The sequence below is a fragment of the Puntigrus tetrazona genome, chromosome 1 (genome assembly GCF_018831695.1).
Source record: "Puntigrus tetrazona isolate hp1 chromosome 1, ASM1883169v1, whole genome shotgun sequence".
NCBI lineage: Eukaryota > Metazoa > Chordata > Actinopteri > Cypriniformes > Cyprinidae > Puntigrus > Puntigrus tetrazona.
In genome coordinates, this window is record NC_056699.1 from 21,001,775 (window position 1) to 21,022,755 (window position 20,981).

The 20,981-nt window shown below is 37.3% G+C and overlaps 1 protein-coding gene across 1 annotated transcript in view; it reads right to left on the reverse strand.

The window, feature by feature from the left end:
• ctnna2 (catenin (cadherin-associated protein), alpha 2) overlaps positions 1–20,981 on the reverse strand; it is a 336,397-nt gene that overhangs the window by 73,483 nt on the left and 241,933 nt on the right. Inside the window, 1 exon segment of the mRNA XM_043243368.1 lies at positions 413–493. Within this exon segment, the coding sequence (XP_043099303.1) occupies positions 413–493 (81 nt within the window).

Here is a 20,981-nt window from a genome sequence, read left to right on the forward strand (position 1 = left end):
ATGTTTCCTTGCGCAAGTATTAATACCTGAGGCATCAACCTTCAGAAAAGACGATTCAGTAAACCAGTGGTTCTTAAAGTGTGGTGCTATTGTAAAAAGACTTAAATGGCAGAACGGAAGAGCTTCAGTGGAAAATGACTTAAATGTCAGTCCCTTCTTCACACAAAGCTATCGTAATATAGTGCACAAGTCGTATATACAACTTTTATGATACTTTTACGTGCTTTTTGGATCTTGACCGTTACAATCACCATCCTCTCATCCTATATTTGCCTTTTGTGTTCTACAAAGCACAATGCTTAATGAAAAACAAAAAATAATGAGGCAACATGAGGTAACATATCACTTTCTTTCATCGTAGTGGTCATAGACTCCTTATGTTCTTATTTTCTAGACAGCAGGACTAACTCACCTGTCTGCGTAGATCACGGGTCTTTTTGGTCATCTTGTCGATAGCTGAATTCAGGGGGTCTCCTTTTTCTTTTCTTCCGGTCTGCAATAGAAAAATGTGGCGTCATTCATGTAATATCGCCATTTCATGTTCTACAAGCTCACACCAGAAGAAGACGAAAGAGTAACAAACAAATCAAGTGAGAAAGGTTAAGTTAAAAACACTATTGTCAGCCTCGAGTGGAGTTTTTAAGAACCTCTTCAAACTTGAGGCCTTAAGTGCCTCTAAATGTAGACACAGCAGGGATGAAATAAAGCAAGTGCCGCATAAAGCAACAATAGAGTGTAGACACAACCAGCGATAAAAAAGACAGAGCACTATAGTGCACAGTAGCAGATTTTGAAGACAGACTGACATGAAGGAATCTTCTGTGCTACATTTATCCGCCACAAAAATGGCTGGCCACAGGCAGACCCTAAAACATCAGGGATTAAACCTTTATAGCAGAATAAAAGCCACATCGTCAGGTGCTGAAAACTCCATCTGATGAAGCCGAAAGGACACTGTAGCCTGAAGCAATTTGAAAATTGCACACAACTCTGAATGCTGCATAACTTGCATCTTTGCTCTTTTACCAATACTCTATATAATGGATTGAGGCTTAACATAAAACGAACTGCAGCTTGAAGTTGAGGCAGATGTGACAGTCTATAATAGAGATAATTTTCTATTATATTTCTAGCATGAATCACTTCTGTTTTTTGTATCTTTAAAGCTATCATTCAATCATCTGGTAGCTCAATTTTAGAAGGACAATAAATAAACTTGTCCTGGGTTACGTTTTCTGAATCATCAATTCACAAGTGCTGAACAACAATATGAATTCTCCTGAACTCTCTCTCACTGACTAATCTGCTTGGCTGGCTTTATGGAACGTCCAGAAATAAAGACACAAAGATCCCTTTATTTATTCTTTTATCAATCTTCCTGAAAAGATACAGGGTCGATTCAATTAATACTAGTTCAGAAAGAACCAATGATTCAATGAATACTAGTTCAGAAAGAACTAATGACTATCAGGTAGTGAAATCAAATTAATTAATAGAGTTAGTTTGAGGCACTCAACAAGTGAACAAGCTTAACTGTATATTTCACATATATGTTTGTAAGTCTGGGAATGTGTTGGTTTGGGTGGACAACAATCTTTATCACGAGGTCTATAGACATTTGTGTTTTATGCACAACAAAAAATCCATTTCAGATAAACCTTCCCTATTGTGGCCACTTTATATGTTGGTCAGGCTATCTCTTCTGTTTAAATACATGTTTTTAGCCAAAATAAGCTGCAGTGTGGACTAGACTTGATGCCATGAGGGAAAAGTCTGGCTATGCGCGACTAGTTCAGGAGTGTCATGCACCATATAATCTGAATGCCCCTGTTTGCTTCCTGTCTGATTGTTCCAGTGGCTGTTGCCCTCAAAAATGGATTCTCGTTCCCCTGTCAGAGTGAGCTGGTGAAATGTGCTCGGGTTGAAATGAGGACGGTTCCTCTTGTTAGCGAGTAATTAAAGATTTTGCAGCGGTGGCGGCCGTCTCCCCTAGGTCCGATCTGCCAGACAGCTCACAGCTGGCTCCTGTATGTCAGTGTCAGAGGAAACTCTCACCATAGATGACAACACACGTCCCATCTCTCTCTCTCTTTCCCTCTCAGCAGCAAGGCTGCAGGCTATGGCTCCATACAAACACAAACAGCATCCTATTAAATATGGACAGCAGGACTGAAACGGCTAAATGCCTGCAAGAATTTGCCAGAAAATGATACAATGCATAGAGTGTATGAGAACAAGATAATGATGCAATGTTTAAGAGGCCATTTGCAATATATTTAAAGTGTTTTATTAGGAACACTGTGTAAATAAATAAACAAACAAATAAAAACAAACTGAACTGAAATAATGATGAAACGAAACATCTTATCATAGAAAAAAAAGATGTCAATGGTACATAAACATGCAGAATGTCACATAAAATTAGATTTCTCACAGTGGTGAAAGGTCAGAATCAGTCTGAATGATGATTATTTTTGCTACATAATGATCCATGTGCAAAGGTTTTTGGCCAGGCGCAAATTGATATTCAAAGCAGACTGTTAATTAGGCTATCCGCTTTCATTTGGAAGATGACCCTTAGAATAAGTACAGAATACTGAAGCTACCATAACCTTTACCAGAGCCACCATTTCAAACAGTATCCTTAAAAGCCGCATGCAACTTTTTTTTTTTTTTTTTTTTTTTTTTTTTTTTGGCACCATGGAGTGCAATTAGGAAGCTAAGCACTAACCCCCCTCTACCTTTCAGCAAAGAGAGACAGAGAGAGAGAGAGAGAATGACAGCAATGAACCTATCTGAAATCAAGCTCTCCCAGCACACTGCAGAATGGAATTCTTACAACTTAGAGTAGGGCCCTAAATCAGTCCTGTCTGAAACTCACAAATGTCCAACAAACACCACTTTCAAACCAGGGCACTCACACATCTACACCAAAAAAAAAAAAAAATCTAGATTTTGAGTGAACAGCTTCACAGACCAGAAACGGTTTATTTTATTACCATTGGTATTTTTTGTAGTGTGTGTACTAATGTTTTTCTAATATTGCATGTGAAATAAGCATGCCAATAAAGTGATTTGAAATTTAAACTGGAAGAACGCTAATTCGACAGAAGTTTCAACGTGGATATCTGATTCAAAAATCAGACTGAATTAATTAACAAATTAATTACCTTTCCCATCATTGTACCCAAATGAAATCTTTCACCAGTGCTGACTAAAGGCGAGGCATCTGACCAGAGAATTGCAAATCAAAGGCAACAGTTGAAACAGCAGAAACAGTTGTATTCAGACTGAGTGTTATGAGATTGCTCAAAATTAATGACCATGTTGCCAAGCAACCGTCCTCCAGTTCCGCCTAGATGTTATTAATACACAGGCAGTGCAAGCTGGCTCACGTTAAATTGGCTAGTTCAATCAATATTCTTAAACTGGATGAAGAGGCAAGCAAATCTCCATGGAATTCAGAATCAGCAAACTCAGGAGAACAAGACTCTATCTAAAGACATTTCCCTTTGTTCTACTAGTGTGCCATGGCAGGGCAATCATCTGTATGGGACTCTAACACAAGGGTGTCTCACAAATACAGCCTTCAGAATTGTTTAAAAAAAGCTTTTGAAAACACTGAGTGGATTTGCAACAGATGGCACAACGTTTATAGTCAGGAAAATGGCAGGTGTTGCGTAGTTACAAGAAAAAGTTATCCTAGGGCGTGAATTCGGTAGCAAAAAATCTGAAAAAGAAAATCAAAAGTATTGTTATTTATATATATATATATATATATAAATGTAACAAAAAGAACAGAATGTAACCTAAATATTAGAGTAGAAAATATGCATATTTTGCCCAAAAATTTGTCAAAAAAAAAATTGTGCTACTGCTGTACTAATTTTTTTCTTGTCACACTAATTTGTATTTCAACATCCTGTAGGGTTTGGACAATTCATTTCAAATTCCAGGTCACAAACTGAAAGTGTGCCAAGTTTAATAATCCAAATTTTGTCCAAGGTAAAAGCCACAACAAAGCTGTTACAGAATCTCATGGAATTTGTGTCTTTCAGCTGAAATCAGAAGGAAACAGAAGCACCCAGAGGCAAGTCGACAGATTTCCTTTCTTTGAAGTATATTTCTCATGGAAATGATGACATGGACAGGTACAAGGGAAAAACACACAGATGAGTTTCAGAATTGTTTCCAAGTTTTCACAAGAATTCTCACTCCTTTGCTTCCTGTCAGAGTTTGAAATGTACACAAGGAACTCCAAATGAAGTTTACAATCCACTTTGATAAATTGCTAGCAATGATGGTGAATTTACTGCATCTGTAGCTAATTTAGATACAAACACTGGCTTTAAATAAGCTGTGTTATTTTTCAAATTTCAAATTTCACACAATTGTGTTTGAAGTGTTAAGATTATTTGTTAGCTAACACAGATAATGATACATAAAACTATTCCAGAACAGGTTATAGCTGCAAAGAGCTTATTACCACTATGTGTTTAAGCATGGAATAATTTACCATTAACAATTTGTCCATTAAATTGCATTTATCTACTCTGGGCTTTAAATTAAAGTTGGCTGCATATCTGCAATCTAGCACAATATATAGGATACTCCAAACACCTGAGACCACTAAAAGCTGTATTTAGCATTTTTATCTTTTAATTAATAATTTATGCATATTTGCCTTCTTGTTCACTATTTAGGCATTAAAGGTAACGCATTCTGTCACTTCATATGTGTTCACCACCCTCTACTTACAAACAGCGTTATTTCACATTAAAGGGGCGAAATTGTTTCACTCAAGAGCAGGAGACAAGGACGCCCCAGAAGAACGCTTTAAAGACCATTTTCCACACTGAACGCAGCTACCAACCCACATCACTTAAATGCCAATTTAAATAGTATTACAGACCATATTGCAATGGTCTTCTGGGAGACTGAGAACACTGAGGAACAATGGACATATATGAAGGAGAAAAAATGACCCATACTTGGGGGAATAAACCGATATAACCAATAACAGTCACTAAAGCAGTGCTTCCCAGCCTTTTTTGTGTTATCTACAACCATTTATTCACTGCAAACCAGACCTATATATAACAATATAAACGCACACGCACATCTCGGCCATGAACCAAGCAAGCGACATCTTGCAACAAGCAGGAGTCGCATATAGTCAAAGTCAAACTTGATGATCATGTCGGCACACTCAACTTGAACATACACGTATACTCTTCACTCAAAACATTCACTGGATGGAGGACAGGCAGAAAGATCGAAGGTACTAGTCTCTCAAATAGGCTACATTTTTAATAGTGGTCTCAAAATTTCAGATGCCTCTGTACATACAGTATAATTGGCATTGGTTTGTACGAGTATTCTCCCCACATATGCCTCTCACTGTATTTACTCTTGAGAACGAGATGGAGAGGAAAGTGAGACTACCGCATCAGATCAGAGTCGACAGAAACCGACTTTCAAAAGCCATCAAAGTGATGATGCTTGAAATAAAATGCAATTTCATGCTACTGAATATTTTCACTCTGAATCTTTGATATTTGAATATATTTAGGTCCCAGCTCACTCAAAAATCTAAATTATTCAGTTTTATCAATTTCTAATAGTTAAAAAATAAGGTAGCTTATATTCAGAATGAAAAAGATAAGTATACAGATTTTTTATATCCAGTCAGATGAATTTAAATCAGTTTGCAATGTCTTATCGATTTTCCCTCTCAAAATTTAAAGGGAAGAGAAAACAAGCTTGGATCCAATCTAACTCGCACCTGGCCAATCCTGAGGCATCTTAGAGAGAAGCGCAATTCATACCTTGTAGATACACAAATCTCAGTTGGACTCCTGTGAAATACATGGTACCTTGGAAAGACTGCAAATACAAACATAGCAGAGAAACAGCCAACTGGATCTCTTCCAGCTCATTATTACATTCTCATGCCAGAATCGTTTGTATTTATTAAATACATTACTACTGATTAGCCACTTAACTATTGTGACTTTAGTAGGTTCCTGGTGGAAGGAAATATATAACTTATATATTTCAAATTTGATATGTCAATGTATTTAATGACTTCCCTTATTAACGTGTGGAATTATACTGTACAAATACTTTCTACAATTAACTTTAATTAACTACAAAGCTGCATATATTTTTCTAGATATCTTCTTTTTCGTTCTGCAGAAGAAACCACATAATACAGTTTAGGAGCGACATCAGGGCAAGTAAGTGATGACATGATTTTCATTTTTGGGTGAACCATGCTTTTTATTAGATTAGTTTAAACTTACATTTCAAGATTGAATTTCAGATTCAAATTTCTATTCACCTTGATCTGGTGCCAAAAGAGAGTGTTAGATGCAGGCTGCTTACGTCTGCAAAGCCCAGCCCAAGATGCTGCAGCATCGTTACTCAACCCCTATTGCTTTCAGAGCCAAATGCTAATGTGTCATTTACCTATCACTAGGAGGGAAGGTTTAGCTGGGCCCCAGAACTAAGTAAAGCCACCTGCTTCTTTAAAACTCATGTAGTGTAACTACACAATGCAACTCACAACAAACTATCAATTTATATTTAAGCATTTATATACCGTAAGACACTGGGTTGAAAGCTGACCTGATGTCCAACCAACTGTAAAAATTATATATGTTTGGAAGCAACCATACCCTCTTTGCATAGGTTTAGTTAGGAAATGTGGCTACATGTTAAGATCAACAAACAGATGGCCCCTGGGCCAAATGTTAATTGCACAGGAGCAGTGTGAACCTAACGGAGAGCAAAAGCTTATGAGAACTCTGGCATCCAAGCCTGTGGTATTCCACTAGTATGGTATCTTATTACAGAGATCACTTCAATTAGACTTTCTTGGCAGCTGGTGGCCAGCGAGCTCTGCAGCTGACATCCGAACCTTACCAAACTCATGGAATCAAATCAAAGTCCATGTCTACTAGCTTTAAAGCCTTGCATATGCAAGTGTAGCTGGCAAATCAAACTTTGTGGTATATATTTAACAAGACTAACAAGCATACAGAAATGTTTGTCTAGTGAAACACTCTCTAGACTACCTTAAGATGACCTAGGTATTCAAAGGCTTGAAACTTCCTCAGTTTCTTTTTTAATAGCAAATACACGATCAAACAGCAAGTCGTTTTTGCTGCTGTTTTGACATATGAAGAATCTGAATGAACAAACTTCTCTTCTGGTGCGCCAATCATCCTCATCCAGCCTGAGGGAAGAGTATGCACAGGTCACACATATGCCTTGAATTGTTTTTGCACTAATTACTGTGCAGCAATAGACTTTATACTATATATTATACTTTATAGTTTATGTGAGGCTTTAATAATAGGTTACTTAAAATAAAAATATGAAAATATGTACAATTATGACAATATAAATATATTAATATGTGATTAATGATTTTTTTATTGATTTATAGTTCTGACAAGTTTTTAAAATGTAAAAGAAACAACAACAACAAAAAAATTAATGAATAACTCTAGATCACTATTTAAATCAAATTTGAGACACTGATCGTATGACAGAATCACTGGCCAACATTAAGACTCTGATGGCATGTATTACAGAACAGGCCATCTGAATCATCCACTCAAACACCAAAAATACCACAAAAACAACAAATGAGAGAGAACGAAAGAGAGAGAGAAAGAGACAGACAGAGAGAGTGAGAGAGAAAGAGAGAGAGAGAGAGAGAGAGAGAGAGAGAGAGATTTGTTAAGTTTACTCTACATAATGGGAAGTCAGATCATAATTAAGATCCGTTCAGCTGCAGAGCTGTAATTCACAGGAAGTGCTGCTTTGATGGGAGTGTGTTAAGCATTGCCGCGAGGTGCAGAATAGTGAGAATATTGTGATTACAAGATTGAGAGCAGAATCGAGGGAGGTGACGATAGTTTCACCCTTCTGCTTCGAAAAGCATAGCTGTCACAGACTAGCTGTTTCAGGAGGCAAAGCACAACTCCATTGTCTTGTGTGTTTTATCAGACGTAATCACTGATTTCATAAGAGAGAGTCGCCCAGTGAGTGAGTTGAAGTCCTGCTATGAAAAGATGATTTTAATAAGGGTATTTAGGTGTAATTATACACCAGCTCAGACTTGATGAGGGTGAGTGGGTAAGGGACAACTGCACAGAGTGTGTGTGGGTTTGTAAGACAAATTGCACCATGAATTCTTCTCATCATCACTCCAGTTGAAGAGAGAAGAGTTTTCCCTTCTTCAAGATAGTTAAACTCTTGCCTCCATTTGAGTGAGATGCAGTTCTAACAAAATCTGTAATCAACACATGATGGCCAAATGTCAATCACTACATATGCTGATTTAGAAATCAGCAAGTTTAGTAAAATGATGATGAATGGACTTGCAAAATGGTAGATTTCTATTTCAAATAAATGAATCAGGGAATAAATTTCAAATCAGGGAATTCACAAAAATGCTAAACAGCAAAAAAAACAGATTAATAATAAGAAATGTTATCCAAATCAACATATTAGACTAGTTTCTTAAGTATGTGACACTTATGTCTGGAGTACTGGCTGCAAAAAAACCATCTTTTACACTGTATGAAATTGCATTTCAAATAATAATAATAATAATAATAATAATAATAATAATAATAATAATAATAATTTTACTCTGTAATATTTGAGATATAATGATATGCTAAATATTATATACTAACCATTTTACTATATTTTTCATAAAATAAATGCAGCCTTTATTTAAAGTTTTGTGCTTATGTTCAAACAAATGCAGTAATGCAGAGTTAGAGCATCTGTCCCACAAATAATGTTTACCAGAAATAGATCACCACTTTCATAATACATCAAATAAACAATAGCGTCATTCCGCTATGAATGTACAAGAAATACAAAAGGACAGCGTACCTGGAAAATACACTTACAACTGTCCTTTTGAGCAGAAGTCTCCCGAGCATTGGGGAGTTTGCAAAACAAATTAAATATGACTGGTTGATGGATGTGTTCATTTTTGATGGTCCCCTGAAAAGACAGGAGACTTACCGGGGATCATAATGTGGTGTAATGCAGACGTTTAAAAATAGACATGGCTTGATGCATGGAGGAGGGGAGGGGCCCGAGACGTGAGGCCGGAGAAAAGGAGGAGGAGAAGGAAGAGTTATTAGGCCAACACAAAACTGATTGTCTATTCTTACTGCAGAGCGGAGCACATAGCAGCCATGCAGTCTGAGAAAGCATGAACTGAATGGCAAGTGGCTGCTTAGGAAAGTGAGAGAGAGAGAGAGAAAGTGAGGGAGGTCAATGAGAATGAGTGTACGGTGAAACAAAGACCTACACTAATGAATGAGAAAGGTTAAGAGGGATGAGAAATAAGTAGTCTGGGAAAGCTGCTCTGTTTGGAGGTTTTGGTGGAAGGCCCGAAAATAACTATTTGTCAGAAACAACGGGAGACTATTTATGGCACAGAGGGCTCCATGAACCAGGTCAGTGACACGAACAACTCATTGAGAGAAACAAGGCAACAACTCCTCTTTTCTCGCTGTCAATAACACACTCCAGCCATATTCCCATACTATCTGTCCTAGTGTGCAGGACTAGTTTAATGTGTCTCAATCATATGTTGAAAAGAAAATCGAAAGGTTCCTGGATTGTCCAATATTTACAGTGTAAATAGTCTCGATTTGCAATAAATAAATAAAAAAAAAAAAAAAAAATAAATAAATAATATATATATATATATATATATATATATATATATACACATATATATAGATGATGTTTGCATATTTGGAGCTAGGTAAGATTTTAATATATTAATATTTTAATTCAACAAAGCAATAATAGTAAATTTAACAAAAGTGATATTCATAATGTTACAGAATATACATATATATACAGACGTGGACAAAATTGTTGGTACCCTTTGGTCAATGAAAGAAAAACTCACAATGGTCACAGAAATAACTTTAATCTGACAAAAGTAATAATAAATAAAATTCTATAAATGTTAACCAATGAAAGTCAGACATTGTTTTTCAACCATGCTTCAACAGAATTATTAAAAAAAAATAAACTCATGAAACAGACCTGGACAAAAATGATGGTACCCCTAACTTAATATTTTGTTGCGCAACCTTTTGAGGCAATCACTGCAATCAAACGCTTCCTGTAACTGTCAATGAGACTTCTGCACCTCTCAGCAGGTATTTTGGCCCACTCCTCATGAGCAAACTGCTCCAGTTGTGTCCGTTTGAAGGGTGCCTTTTCCAGACTGCATGTTTCAGCTCCTTCCAAAGATGCTCAATAGGATTGAGGTCAGGGCTCATAGAAGGCCACTTTACAATAGTCCAATTTTTTCCTCTTAGCCATTCTTGGGTGTTTTTAGCGGTGTGTTTTGGGTCATTGTCCTGTTGCAAGACCCATGACCTGCGACTGAGACCAAGCTTTCTGACACTGGCTAGTACATTTCTCTCTAGAATTCCTTGATAGTCTTGAGATTTCATTGTACCCTGCACAGATTCAAGACACCCTGTGCCAGACGCGCAGCAAAGCAGCCCCAGAACATAACAGAGCCTCCTCCATGTTTCACAGTAGGGACAGTGTTCTTTTTGATATGCTTCATTTTTTCCAAACATACAGCTGATGTGCCTTGGCAAAAACTTGATTTTTGTCTCATCTGTCCACAGGACATTCTCCCAGAAGCTTTGTGGCTTGTCAACATGTAGTTTGGCATATTCCAGTCTTGCTTTTTATGATTCGCAACAATGGTGTCCTCCTTGGTCGTCTCCATGTAGTCTTTGGCTCAAACAACGACGGATGGTGCGATCTGACACTGATGTTCCTTGAGGAAGTTCACCTTGAATCTCTTTAGAAGTCTTTCTAGGCTCTTTTTGTTACCATTCGGATTATCCGTCTCTTAGATTTGTCATCATTTTTCCTTCTGGGAATAACCCATGTCTTTTAATATATAAATGAAAGGAAATCTACAGTTATTTTAAATGGAGCTTTGTCTTTTAATTTAAAAGATTGGTAAACATGTTAGCTATGTAACCATTCATTAAGCATAAGTTGTGTCTATAATGCTTTGGGAATCTTTCCTTTGCTTCCTAGAATCTGTGGTATAGAATCTGTCCAATGGAAAGATGCAATGTCATAGGCCCAATGGCTGACATCAGAGACCAGGAAGCTAACTAAACACACATTAACATGTCCCTTTGGTCTTATTTTCAGTGTTTTCTGGGTACCATCTGCCTGTTTCTGGGTTTATGCTTTAAATAATTCTGTTGAAGCATGGTTGAGCAATCTCTGATTTCATTAAGAACATTTATAGAATTTTTATTTATTATTACTTTTGTCAGATAACAGTTTTCTGTGACCATTGTGACTTTTTCTTTCATTGACCAAAGGGTACCAACAATTTTGTCCACGTCTGTATATATATATATATATATATATATATATATATACACACATATATATATATATATATATATATATATATATACACACATATATATATATATATATATATATATATTATATATATATATATATATATATATATATATATTTTTTTTTTTTTTTTTTTATTTAACTTTTTATTCAAAAGTTTGCATAACCTATATTTTTAACACTGATAATAAAAAAATATTTATTGAGCACCAAATTAGCAAATTGGAATGATTTCTGAAGGATCATGGATGGACTGGACGGAAGGAAAAAAAAACAAACAAAACAAGGAATAACGTTTTTTATATATAAATGAAATAGAAAACAGTTATTTTAAATAGATTTGTCTTTTAATTTAAAAGATTGGTAAACATGTTAGCTATGTAACCATTCATTAAGCATAAGTTGTGTCATAATGCTTTGGGAACTAAATCTGCACAATGGAAAGATGCAATGTCATAGGTGGGTGACATCAGAGACCAGGAAGCATAAAAGCATGCACAGTCTTAAAGAGCTGCACTGGAAGGGATGCTGGAAGTATGACCCAGCATCTCATTCCCTTAAGAAACCAAGGTTACATATGGTTACTTGTCACCACATACAGTTAAGCTCCTTCTGGTGTGGATCCTAAAGGGAGGAGGATGGAACGCCTAAAGCACAAGGGTAGAAGGTCACCCACTCTCTTTAGAGATGTGATAGCTAAGTCTTCATAGATAGATAGTGATCTGAAATCTCTTCCAAGAGCTTGAAAGGGGGTCTAGTTAGAGCATCTAGCACCACCGCCAGGTCCCACATTGGGACACATGATTGTATAAGTGGCAAACTCTGCACCATGAAGTGAATAACTATCATTTCATGAAATACTCTTTTTTTCACATTAAGGGAGCTCTGGATTGGAGAATGGTCTTTACTACATCTGCTTGGAGACCAGAAGCTATGAGCTGTGCCCCCTCATTCCATTTCCATTCTGGGCAGCGGTGAAATATGGTGCCCACAGCCTGTGAGAGGAAATGCCTCCTGATGGGCATCTTACACGGACAAGGGCTATCAGGTCCAAGAATCACACTCGGACTGCTGGAGAAGAGTCAAGTATGTACCAAAGTATTCAGTCCCAGGGGACCTGGATGGACTAGAGAGAACCAGAGAGGACATGTGCGTTCTGGCCATTTGTAGAAGTCCACCTCTACCAGATCCCCTGGTAGTTGTTGTAAGAAACCACTGCTATGTTGTCGGTGCGCTCTCAGGTCTGGGAGAAAGTGTTTAAGTGCTCAAAACATGGCCAGCATCTATAAACAGGTGATGTGCCATGTGATGGTGATCACTCCACAGACCGCAGGCTGAGCGGACACTCAAGACTGCTCACCAACTGATGAGGGACGTGTTCGTTGCTAATGTTAATCGGCGACATGGAACTTCCAGCACCGGTGCCCTGATTACAGAATCCCACATCACACCTCGATAAGTGGTCTTCTGTGATGGAGAAGGCACACTTTTCTTGTTGTTTAGTTTCATGTGAGCGAGGGCGACATCTCGATGTCTCGCTGCTTTGCTCTCCGATTGAGCTAAAATCAGCCAGACACTGCAACGGTGTTAGGGTGGGAGTGCTAGACCGATATTGGTAAGCTTTGCCCCCAAAAGTCAACCTTAAGAACTTCCTGTGACATGGAAGGATGGAGACGTAGAAGTATGCATCTCTTCCAAGGGCTTAAAAGGGGGTCTAGTCAGAGCGTCTAGCACAACCGCCAGGTCCCACATTGGGACACAAGATTTTATAAGTGGTCTCATCCTAAGCAAACCACAGAGGAAGCGCATTACCAGTGGTAGAAGTATGCATCCTTTAAGACCTAAAAGTGACAAACCGGTCCTTGGATCTGATTTAAGACATGACTTGCTTGAGCATCTTGAACGTCAGTTGACTGACTGAGCAGTTCAGAAGACGCAGATCTACTATTGGACACAAGCCTCTGTCCTTGTTTGGAACTACGAAGTACCGGCTTTAGAATCCGGACTCCCTATTGTGAGGAGGGACCACTTCAGTGGCCTCTTTCCTCAAGAGAAAGGTGGTGGTGGAAAAGTGAACTGAATTCAATACAGTCTACAGGACACATTGAGACACAATTGGCAAAAGTATCCACACTGCTAAATAGTCTACTAAGGGAACCAACCTCTCAAAGCCAGCCTCTGAACCTTATTAGAGAGGGCAGCTCGGTATCCTGTGATGGCTCGCCACCAGGAGGAGTCTGAGCAGACCGCTAATGGGACCCTGTCAGGGGTGGCAAGCTTCTCAGCCCTGCTGAGATGCTGCCTGATGAAGTTGAGTGCTGCACACTGTGAAGAGACGGGCACTGTATACTGCGGTAGACACTGCTCCTCCCCAGAGGGGCCTGCCCTCAGAGGTCCTGACCCCTGGTCTGTCAGGACTTCTTTGGCTGGGACCGCTAAGCTGTCATCACAGAGCACAAATCTGGCTTCGAGGTATCAGTCACAGAGTGCCACTTAAACATGCGACTCCGCTGCAAAGGAGCGCGTGAAGCAACACTCCATTTTTGAGCCATGCGGAGCTAGTACATTGCAAGAACTGCTCCATCCCAACAGCCCCCTGACCTAAAGAGTGACGCATGTGATAAAGAATTTACGCAGAAATGTTCACTACTCAAATAAGCATCTCCTGCCTTTACTCTCGCCCTTTCTCTTGCTTGCAATGATAGTCTTGTAACTAATGGTATCAGTTATCTTATCAAAGGACAAACAACACCAAGTAAGACAAACAGTATGAATGAGACACAGAGAGTGCAAACTGAATGACAGACTGATGCTGGCTTTGCCACACTAACGGCACCAGCCTTTGAAGTTGTGCACTTCCATTGGACAGACAGTAGATTTAGAGGCGTTCCCAAAGTATTGTGATGCAGCTAGTAATACTAACTAATAAACACACAAATAAATAAATTATTACTTAGTTATTAGATAAAGTCATTGAAAGTCATAAAAAACTGTTTATGTCCTCCTAATGTATGAATTATGTTTTTCACCACCAACACATACTTTTTGTTTTTTGTAGAATTGAGATTCAGCTTTCATTTTACACACGTTCTTATGCCCATACACAATCCTAACTCCTCTGGCTCCACTATCCACACATTTGCACGTCTCTCATGTCTGTTGGCTCCAGCACTGAGATGCCGAATGCAGTCTTGCATTTAAACACACACAAGCTTGGAATGCAGAAGCCCGACTTCGACACCAGGACTTGAGGGGAACCGCTGCGCCCCTTTAAGGAACTGCTCTTAATATGGGGACATAATCCCATTTCATCAGTTCATTCTCCCCTGACGCTTCCTCTCTCATTTCATTTTTCCTTCTGAGTTATGGATCAGGGTGATGGAGTGGGAACGATGCAGCTCAGAGGAGGAATTTCCACTCGAGCCCCTGAGGCTTGCGGGAAATATCAATTCCCGCCACCGCATCAGACAAATCAGACAGGCTCCTTCTATTAGTTTACAGCTTGCGGCTCACCTTTTTTCTTCTCTCACTAACTTCATTTCTCCTCTCCTTCTTTTTCTTCTCTTCCGCAAACAAAAACGTACACTGCATACAGTGTTCTCTACTTGATGCTGGGGGTAACTGACCCATAGTAGTTGTAGTAATATTAATAATGCAGTAGTTAATATACAACTAAATATTGTGCATTTACTGTATAATTCCTGAAAAGGATAAGAGATTGTATTGACAATCCTGTCATTGTTATGGCATTCAATAAATAAAAAGTTTGCGCTGTGCTTACAGATAGAGGTACACAAAACAAACAATGTATTTACTGTTATTTTACTAGTGTCTCTCACTGACAAGAGAAGGTGAGAGTGCCATTACACTGCAGCTGTGGTAAGCTCATGCTCGTATCTCATGAACCTGTGTCAGCACAACGGTGTAAATCACACTTGCTTTAGTGATAGATGACACCCACCGAGACGCCAGACAGAACTGGCTTGCAGTCTGTAACGGTGCACAACATTCGGCTCAAACTCATACTACAGAAAAAGGTGGATTGCTGTGTAAACAGAGTCTTTATGTGCCACTAATATTCTGATTGCCAGGAACTTCATGAACAATACTTCTCTGGAACACCAATCATTACCAAAAAGGTAAAGTGTGTTTCTTTGATGAACAGATCTTGATCTGTGTTTCTGATCTTGTCTCCAAATGTGGTGGTGAAGCATCATTAGATACATATGGGACATTAATATTCACACTTTAAAGGGGTCGTATGGTATTGCTAAAAAAAAAACATTATTTTGTGTATTTGGTGTAATGCAATGTGTTTAAACAGTTTACGTTAAAAAAACAAACAAAATAAAAACATTATTTTCCATTTTTCACATTATTAATTGGCCAGATATCCAGTGTGTTACCACAAGCATTTGGTCATTACAAATGAGGCATTTGTTGCATCCAGTGGGGACATAATTAAGTGGCATTGTGCCTCGTAAACATGTCTGATTTGTGATCGGAGAAACGACAAACAACAAGCACTATACATCACTGCTCAAAACTGTAATATTAAGTAGCAGGTTCCTTTAATAACAAAACATAACTTACAAGATGTGAGTCAGAAGCGCCAGATTGTCCTTGCAGTGTTGGAATTGCCTCACTTTATATTCTCTGTGTATAGCCAGCATAGGCTGCTCTCCAGGTTCAAGAATCAATCCTCTGTAAATGCGCACACTTATATAATAATTGTGTTGAACTGTTCTGGAACAGTGTTGTAAATACAGCTTAACCACAGATTTCTGGTTGCATCCTCTTTAATTGAACAAAATTGGCATCTGTGATTCACAGGAAAGATACAAAAATACAGGCATCTTAGATGTTCAAAAGAGGGATAACAAAGACTTTTGGAAAGAAGAAAGCACAGAAAAGCAAATCATCTAAACAATTGAAAAGTCATGACTCTGAATGCTTTTACACAGCAGACACTTTTGACACTGTACAAGCTAGCTGCAATACAGGTCTCATGCTTTTATTTTTCTCTGTACAAAACCTTGAAAATGATCACTCATTGCTAATCTCTGAATGAAAACAAGTCCTTGTGCCTCAAAAAAGATGTGCAGACTAAAAAAAAAAAGAAAAAAGATTTCATATATGAGTCTTTCATATTTCATCTATATGGGAGTGAAAGTTTCTGAAGAGCTGAATATTACAGTTGAGTTGTCCCAGGGAGACTCAGAAAATGGGAATTAGACATTACAAGCATGTTTCATCCATTACGCTCAAAAGGATGTGCACTCGCCATTCTGAGGAGACTTTTATACAGGAGGAAATGGAAAGATTGTTGGAAAGTTTTTCGTAGATGAATGATTTTTGACTTTTTTTTTTTTTTTTTTTTTTTTTACTTTTAATGCTGTCTGGAAAGAAGATTCAAAATTAACTTTTGTCCAATTAATTCTATAATTTCTTGTTCACATCATAAGCAACTTATAATGCTAGGACTTTTTTTTCTTAACCATAACCCCTACATTACCACTGTATCTCCAATATAGGCTTTTATCGATATAATAGAATTAACTCTCATCTTTTTTTGGATGAAAAAACAAAAGTTCAAAAGGATTTGTTCAGCAAGATTTATTTTATGCTTACCTAGGTTGCTTTTACATGAATAAAAATACAAGTAATATGTTACATGTTAAAATGTTATATATTCCTGTGATTTTTTCAGGATTTAGGATATATTTGAAATAGAAACATTTCTAATATTGTAAATGTCCTTACTTTTAAATGTCCTTGTTGACTTATTAAATGTATCATTGCGCAATGCAATTCTTTATTTAGTTTATTAGAAAGAGTTTATTTTCGGAAGGCAAACATATCCAATAGTGCTGATTAAGAAATACCCCAATCTAACAGTTACGCCACTGCTACGTTGACGTTTTGCAGACGCAGGATGTATAAAATCAGCCAAACACTGCAGGCCAGAGGACTAGTCTGAGCTGGAGAGAGTCAGTGCACACACAGGATCCAAACATGTCTCCATGGAGATGCACGAGCTCCGGGATCATTTGTGTGCCAATGCAGCAGCTGGAGGAGAGGCTCACAGCAGTCAGAACTGCCATGTGTGGACAGCCTCAGAAAGACCAGCGGCCCCCGGGATCTCCTCTTTCTGGACCCTTAACAACAGCTAATAGGTGATTGGCTTGAAAATGCACAGCTCATCACATGCTGCCATCTGATCGGAGCACAAACATGAGGGAAGTCTGGAAAGTTTGAAATGACAGAAACAATGAGTCTGCCAGGCTGGGTTTAACAATAGGATGGTAGAAAGGTAGAGCCGTATATTTTAAATACATCTGAGACAATAAAAAAGGTGTAGAATTTACTTGTAAATTTATTATTATTATTTTTACTGAGAAATAGTTTAATAACTTATTAATAATTAAAAAACTGTATTTTTTTGTCATTATTTCCAATAATAATATGTTTTTCACACCTTTGAAATGTATATATTTTGATGTTAATGTGAATATGTAATATAAATGTTATATTTCCCAACCTGGTAGTTACCTCATCATTATAAAGCTGCATGTGCAGTTTTGCAATTTCAGCAATTTTAAAAAGTGAAAGGAATGATAGGAAACAATGTAAAGGCCAGATTCAACTCAAATTTCCCACATGAGCACCGAAGCTCTAAGTGGAGCTCAAGGTCTTGAGAAAAACTTGTCGCCATGAAAAAGCAGAGCAATAATTGACTTTGATTTCCCTGTAAGAGAAAGCCAAGTGTCTAATTACAAATTCTAAAAAGACAGGAGGAACGTAAATATTCATTAAAATGCTCTTCTTGACACCATCTGAGAGAAGAAGAGAAAGGCTTTCGTCGTGACTCTGTAACTTTTCAAAGCACTGCAATAAGAGGTATCTAGACCATTTTAGCCTTCGTCAGTAAAATGTGCACTTATTAAATGTGGCCTACTGAAGAGTTGATGTGAATGACAAAGATTTACATATTGCATAAAACATAGTATCTGGGACCTGTGAAGCCAGTCCAGCGAACACAATTAAGCCCTTCTGGTACAGGACAAGTTTTATTTAAGGTTTTTAATCGGCATCCTTTGTGATTTTAATCCAACCCGATACGAACATGTCTGTGTTCTTACAACACGAGTAACAAATTACTAAGCAAATGTTTTTTGTTTTTTTTTGCATCCTCTGAGAAATCTAACCCTGGCTGGATAGAATGTCTATGATCCTGGTAAATTATGTATATATGTGTGTATTTATTTATATTTATTTTTTTATTTATTTTTTTTTTTACACAATGCTTTCTCTCATTTATTTGGACCTTTGTCGAATACCTTAAGCCACATTTTTTTGTTATGCTGCCTGGTGCACCTTCATTATGAATTTGTACCTTTTTGCTGATGTTTTGCCTGGATACAATAACAGGTAATTGTCACACAAAAATTCTATTGAATTCAAGAATAAATATATAAAAATGCTGAAATATTTGCTGCCTCCCTCGTGTTTAATAAATTAATAATTAAAAAAGGTTAAAAAATACAAATATGTTACAAAATAAAAGAAGGTTCTATTATTAAATATCAAGAAATATTAGGCAAATACAGCCTAATACAATTATTTTACTTCTGCTGTAATTGATAAAAGACAAACAAACAAAAAACTTGCAATCAAGCTGCTATGTATTAAATCATAACACCTTTGCTTGTTGTGTGATATTGCTTTATTGTAACTCAAACACCACTTATAAAGCTAATCCCATCAAAACAATGCTTTGGATATGAGATTTATTCTGTTATATCTGAACGGAGGCCTCATAATCGTAATGTGTTTGTAAGTCTCTGCTATGACGGATTTCATAGCTCTTAACTAATATCAGAAAAGCATGTCACATTTTCTAACAGTCTTTTGAAAGACGCCCACAGCGTGTAAAACAAGCAATGTGAGCGCTGTATTTTTTTCCTTCTCTTTTGTCTCAAGCACACATTCACAAAGCAGCATCGTGACAAGCATCTCTCCCTCCCGCTTGTTTCCACTTATGTCCTGTGAGTCAGTGGCGCTTTTAAATGTTGACTGACATGCGTGTGCCCAACGTCACATGAAAAGATAGAGGCAGCAAATGCAAGCCAAACAAACCTCTGAGTTGAAAAAAACGATGCGCTGTGTGGTGCTTTGGTCTGTGTTGTAGAAGGGTTGTGAGGGCATGAGAACGATCCAGTCAGTGTGAGTGCATTGGGCCCGCAATAAAGCCCTGATGGTATCCATGACAACAGGTGAGATGATGACAAGAAAAAGTGTCACATGCTAAGACTGTATGTGGTAACTTAAGAGTGAGAGAGACTATGCGTATGTGTGTGTGTGTGTGTGTGTGTGTGTGTGTTTGCCTTGTGGGTTGCTGGCCATGGAATAAGAGGGGGTGTTAGCTTTGCAGTAATTAAAGTGGCTGGTTAACTCGAGATATGTTGCCTCCCACAGCAAACCATCAAAACACCCATATGCCCACAAAGAATGTCAACATATGTAAGTATAAAAGGAGTTAAACTTATTAGAGCGCTGCATTGTTTGTTCACCTTGCACCATAAACAAGCACATAAATGGCAGTGCCGTATTATCCAATCATGCGTGTTGTACTACCTGAAGCACAACGACGGATTTCAAAGATTCCAGGTTTTTGGCAACAGAAAGCCTGACTCACTTCAAAACAAAGTTCAATTGCAGGCGTATTGAGAAGAACACTGCATGCATGTTAAAGAAGGAGAAAAGAAAAAGAAAACACTGAATTGAGTATTTGATGCAATCTTTTCGATCTATACATGTGCACCACAAGTCTGTATATTGCAAATAATTATGAGTTAGTTGTCTCAAGACAATTAAAAACCTCCCGCTCAACATTACTTTAATTACTTTCTAAGATATGCCATTAAAACGTGAAGTCATGAAATTTAATTTACAGACACAATGATAGAATGCTGGACAGACTGAATGAGAGAACAAAAGAATGATACAGACAGATAAAAACTGGTTAATTATGTTATGTTTACATATTAAATATATTTGTATATAATATAGATTTTATAAACATAATTATATATGCACGTAAATACATACATACGTATGCATTTACATGTATATTGTGCGTTATGATAATAATTATTATGTAATAATAATAATCTTTATATTTGTAATAAATTATAGGGCAAAAGAAACTATTAACTACAAAGTAAATGTTCTCAAGCTTACTGTAGCCAAGTAAACAGTCAGCAATTAAACAAGAATAAGAAACTAATTATAAGAAAAAGGACAGACAGTAAAACAAGTAAATAAGAAACACTGCATACGTTGTAAAAATTAAGCAAATGTATAATTAAATATCTATTTCTTATTACTAATGTAAAAATCCGTATCAGTACATGAAGACACTTAAAACCCAGATTTATTTTTAATCAAATAAAAATGAAACCCTAATAATTATTTTTTGCCAAACAGATATTTATGGTTAAAACTAATATATAGTA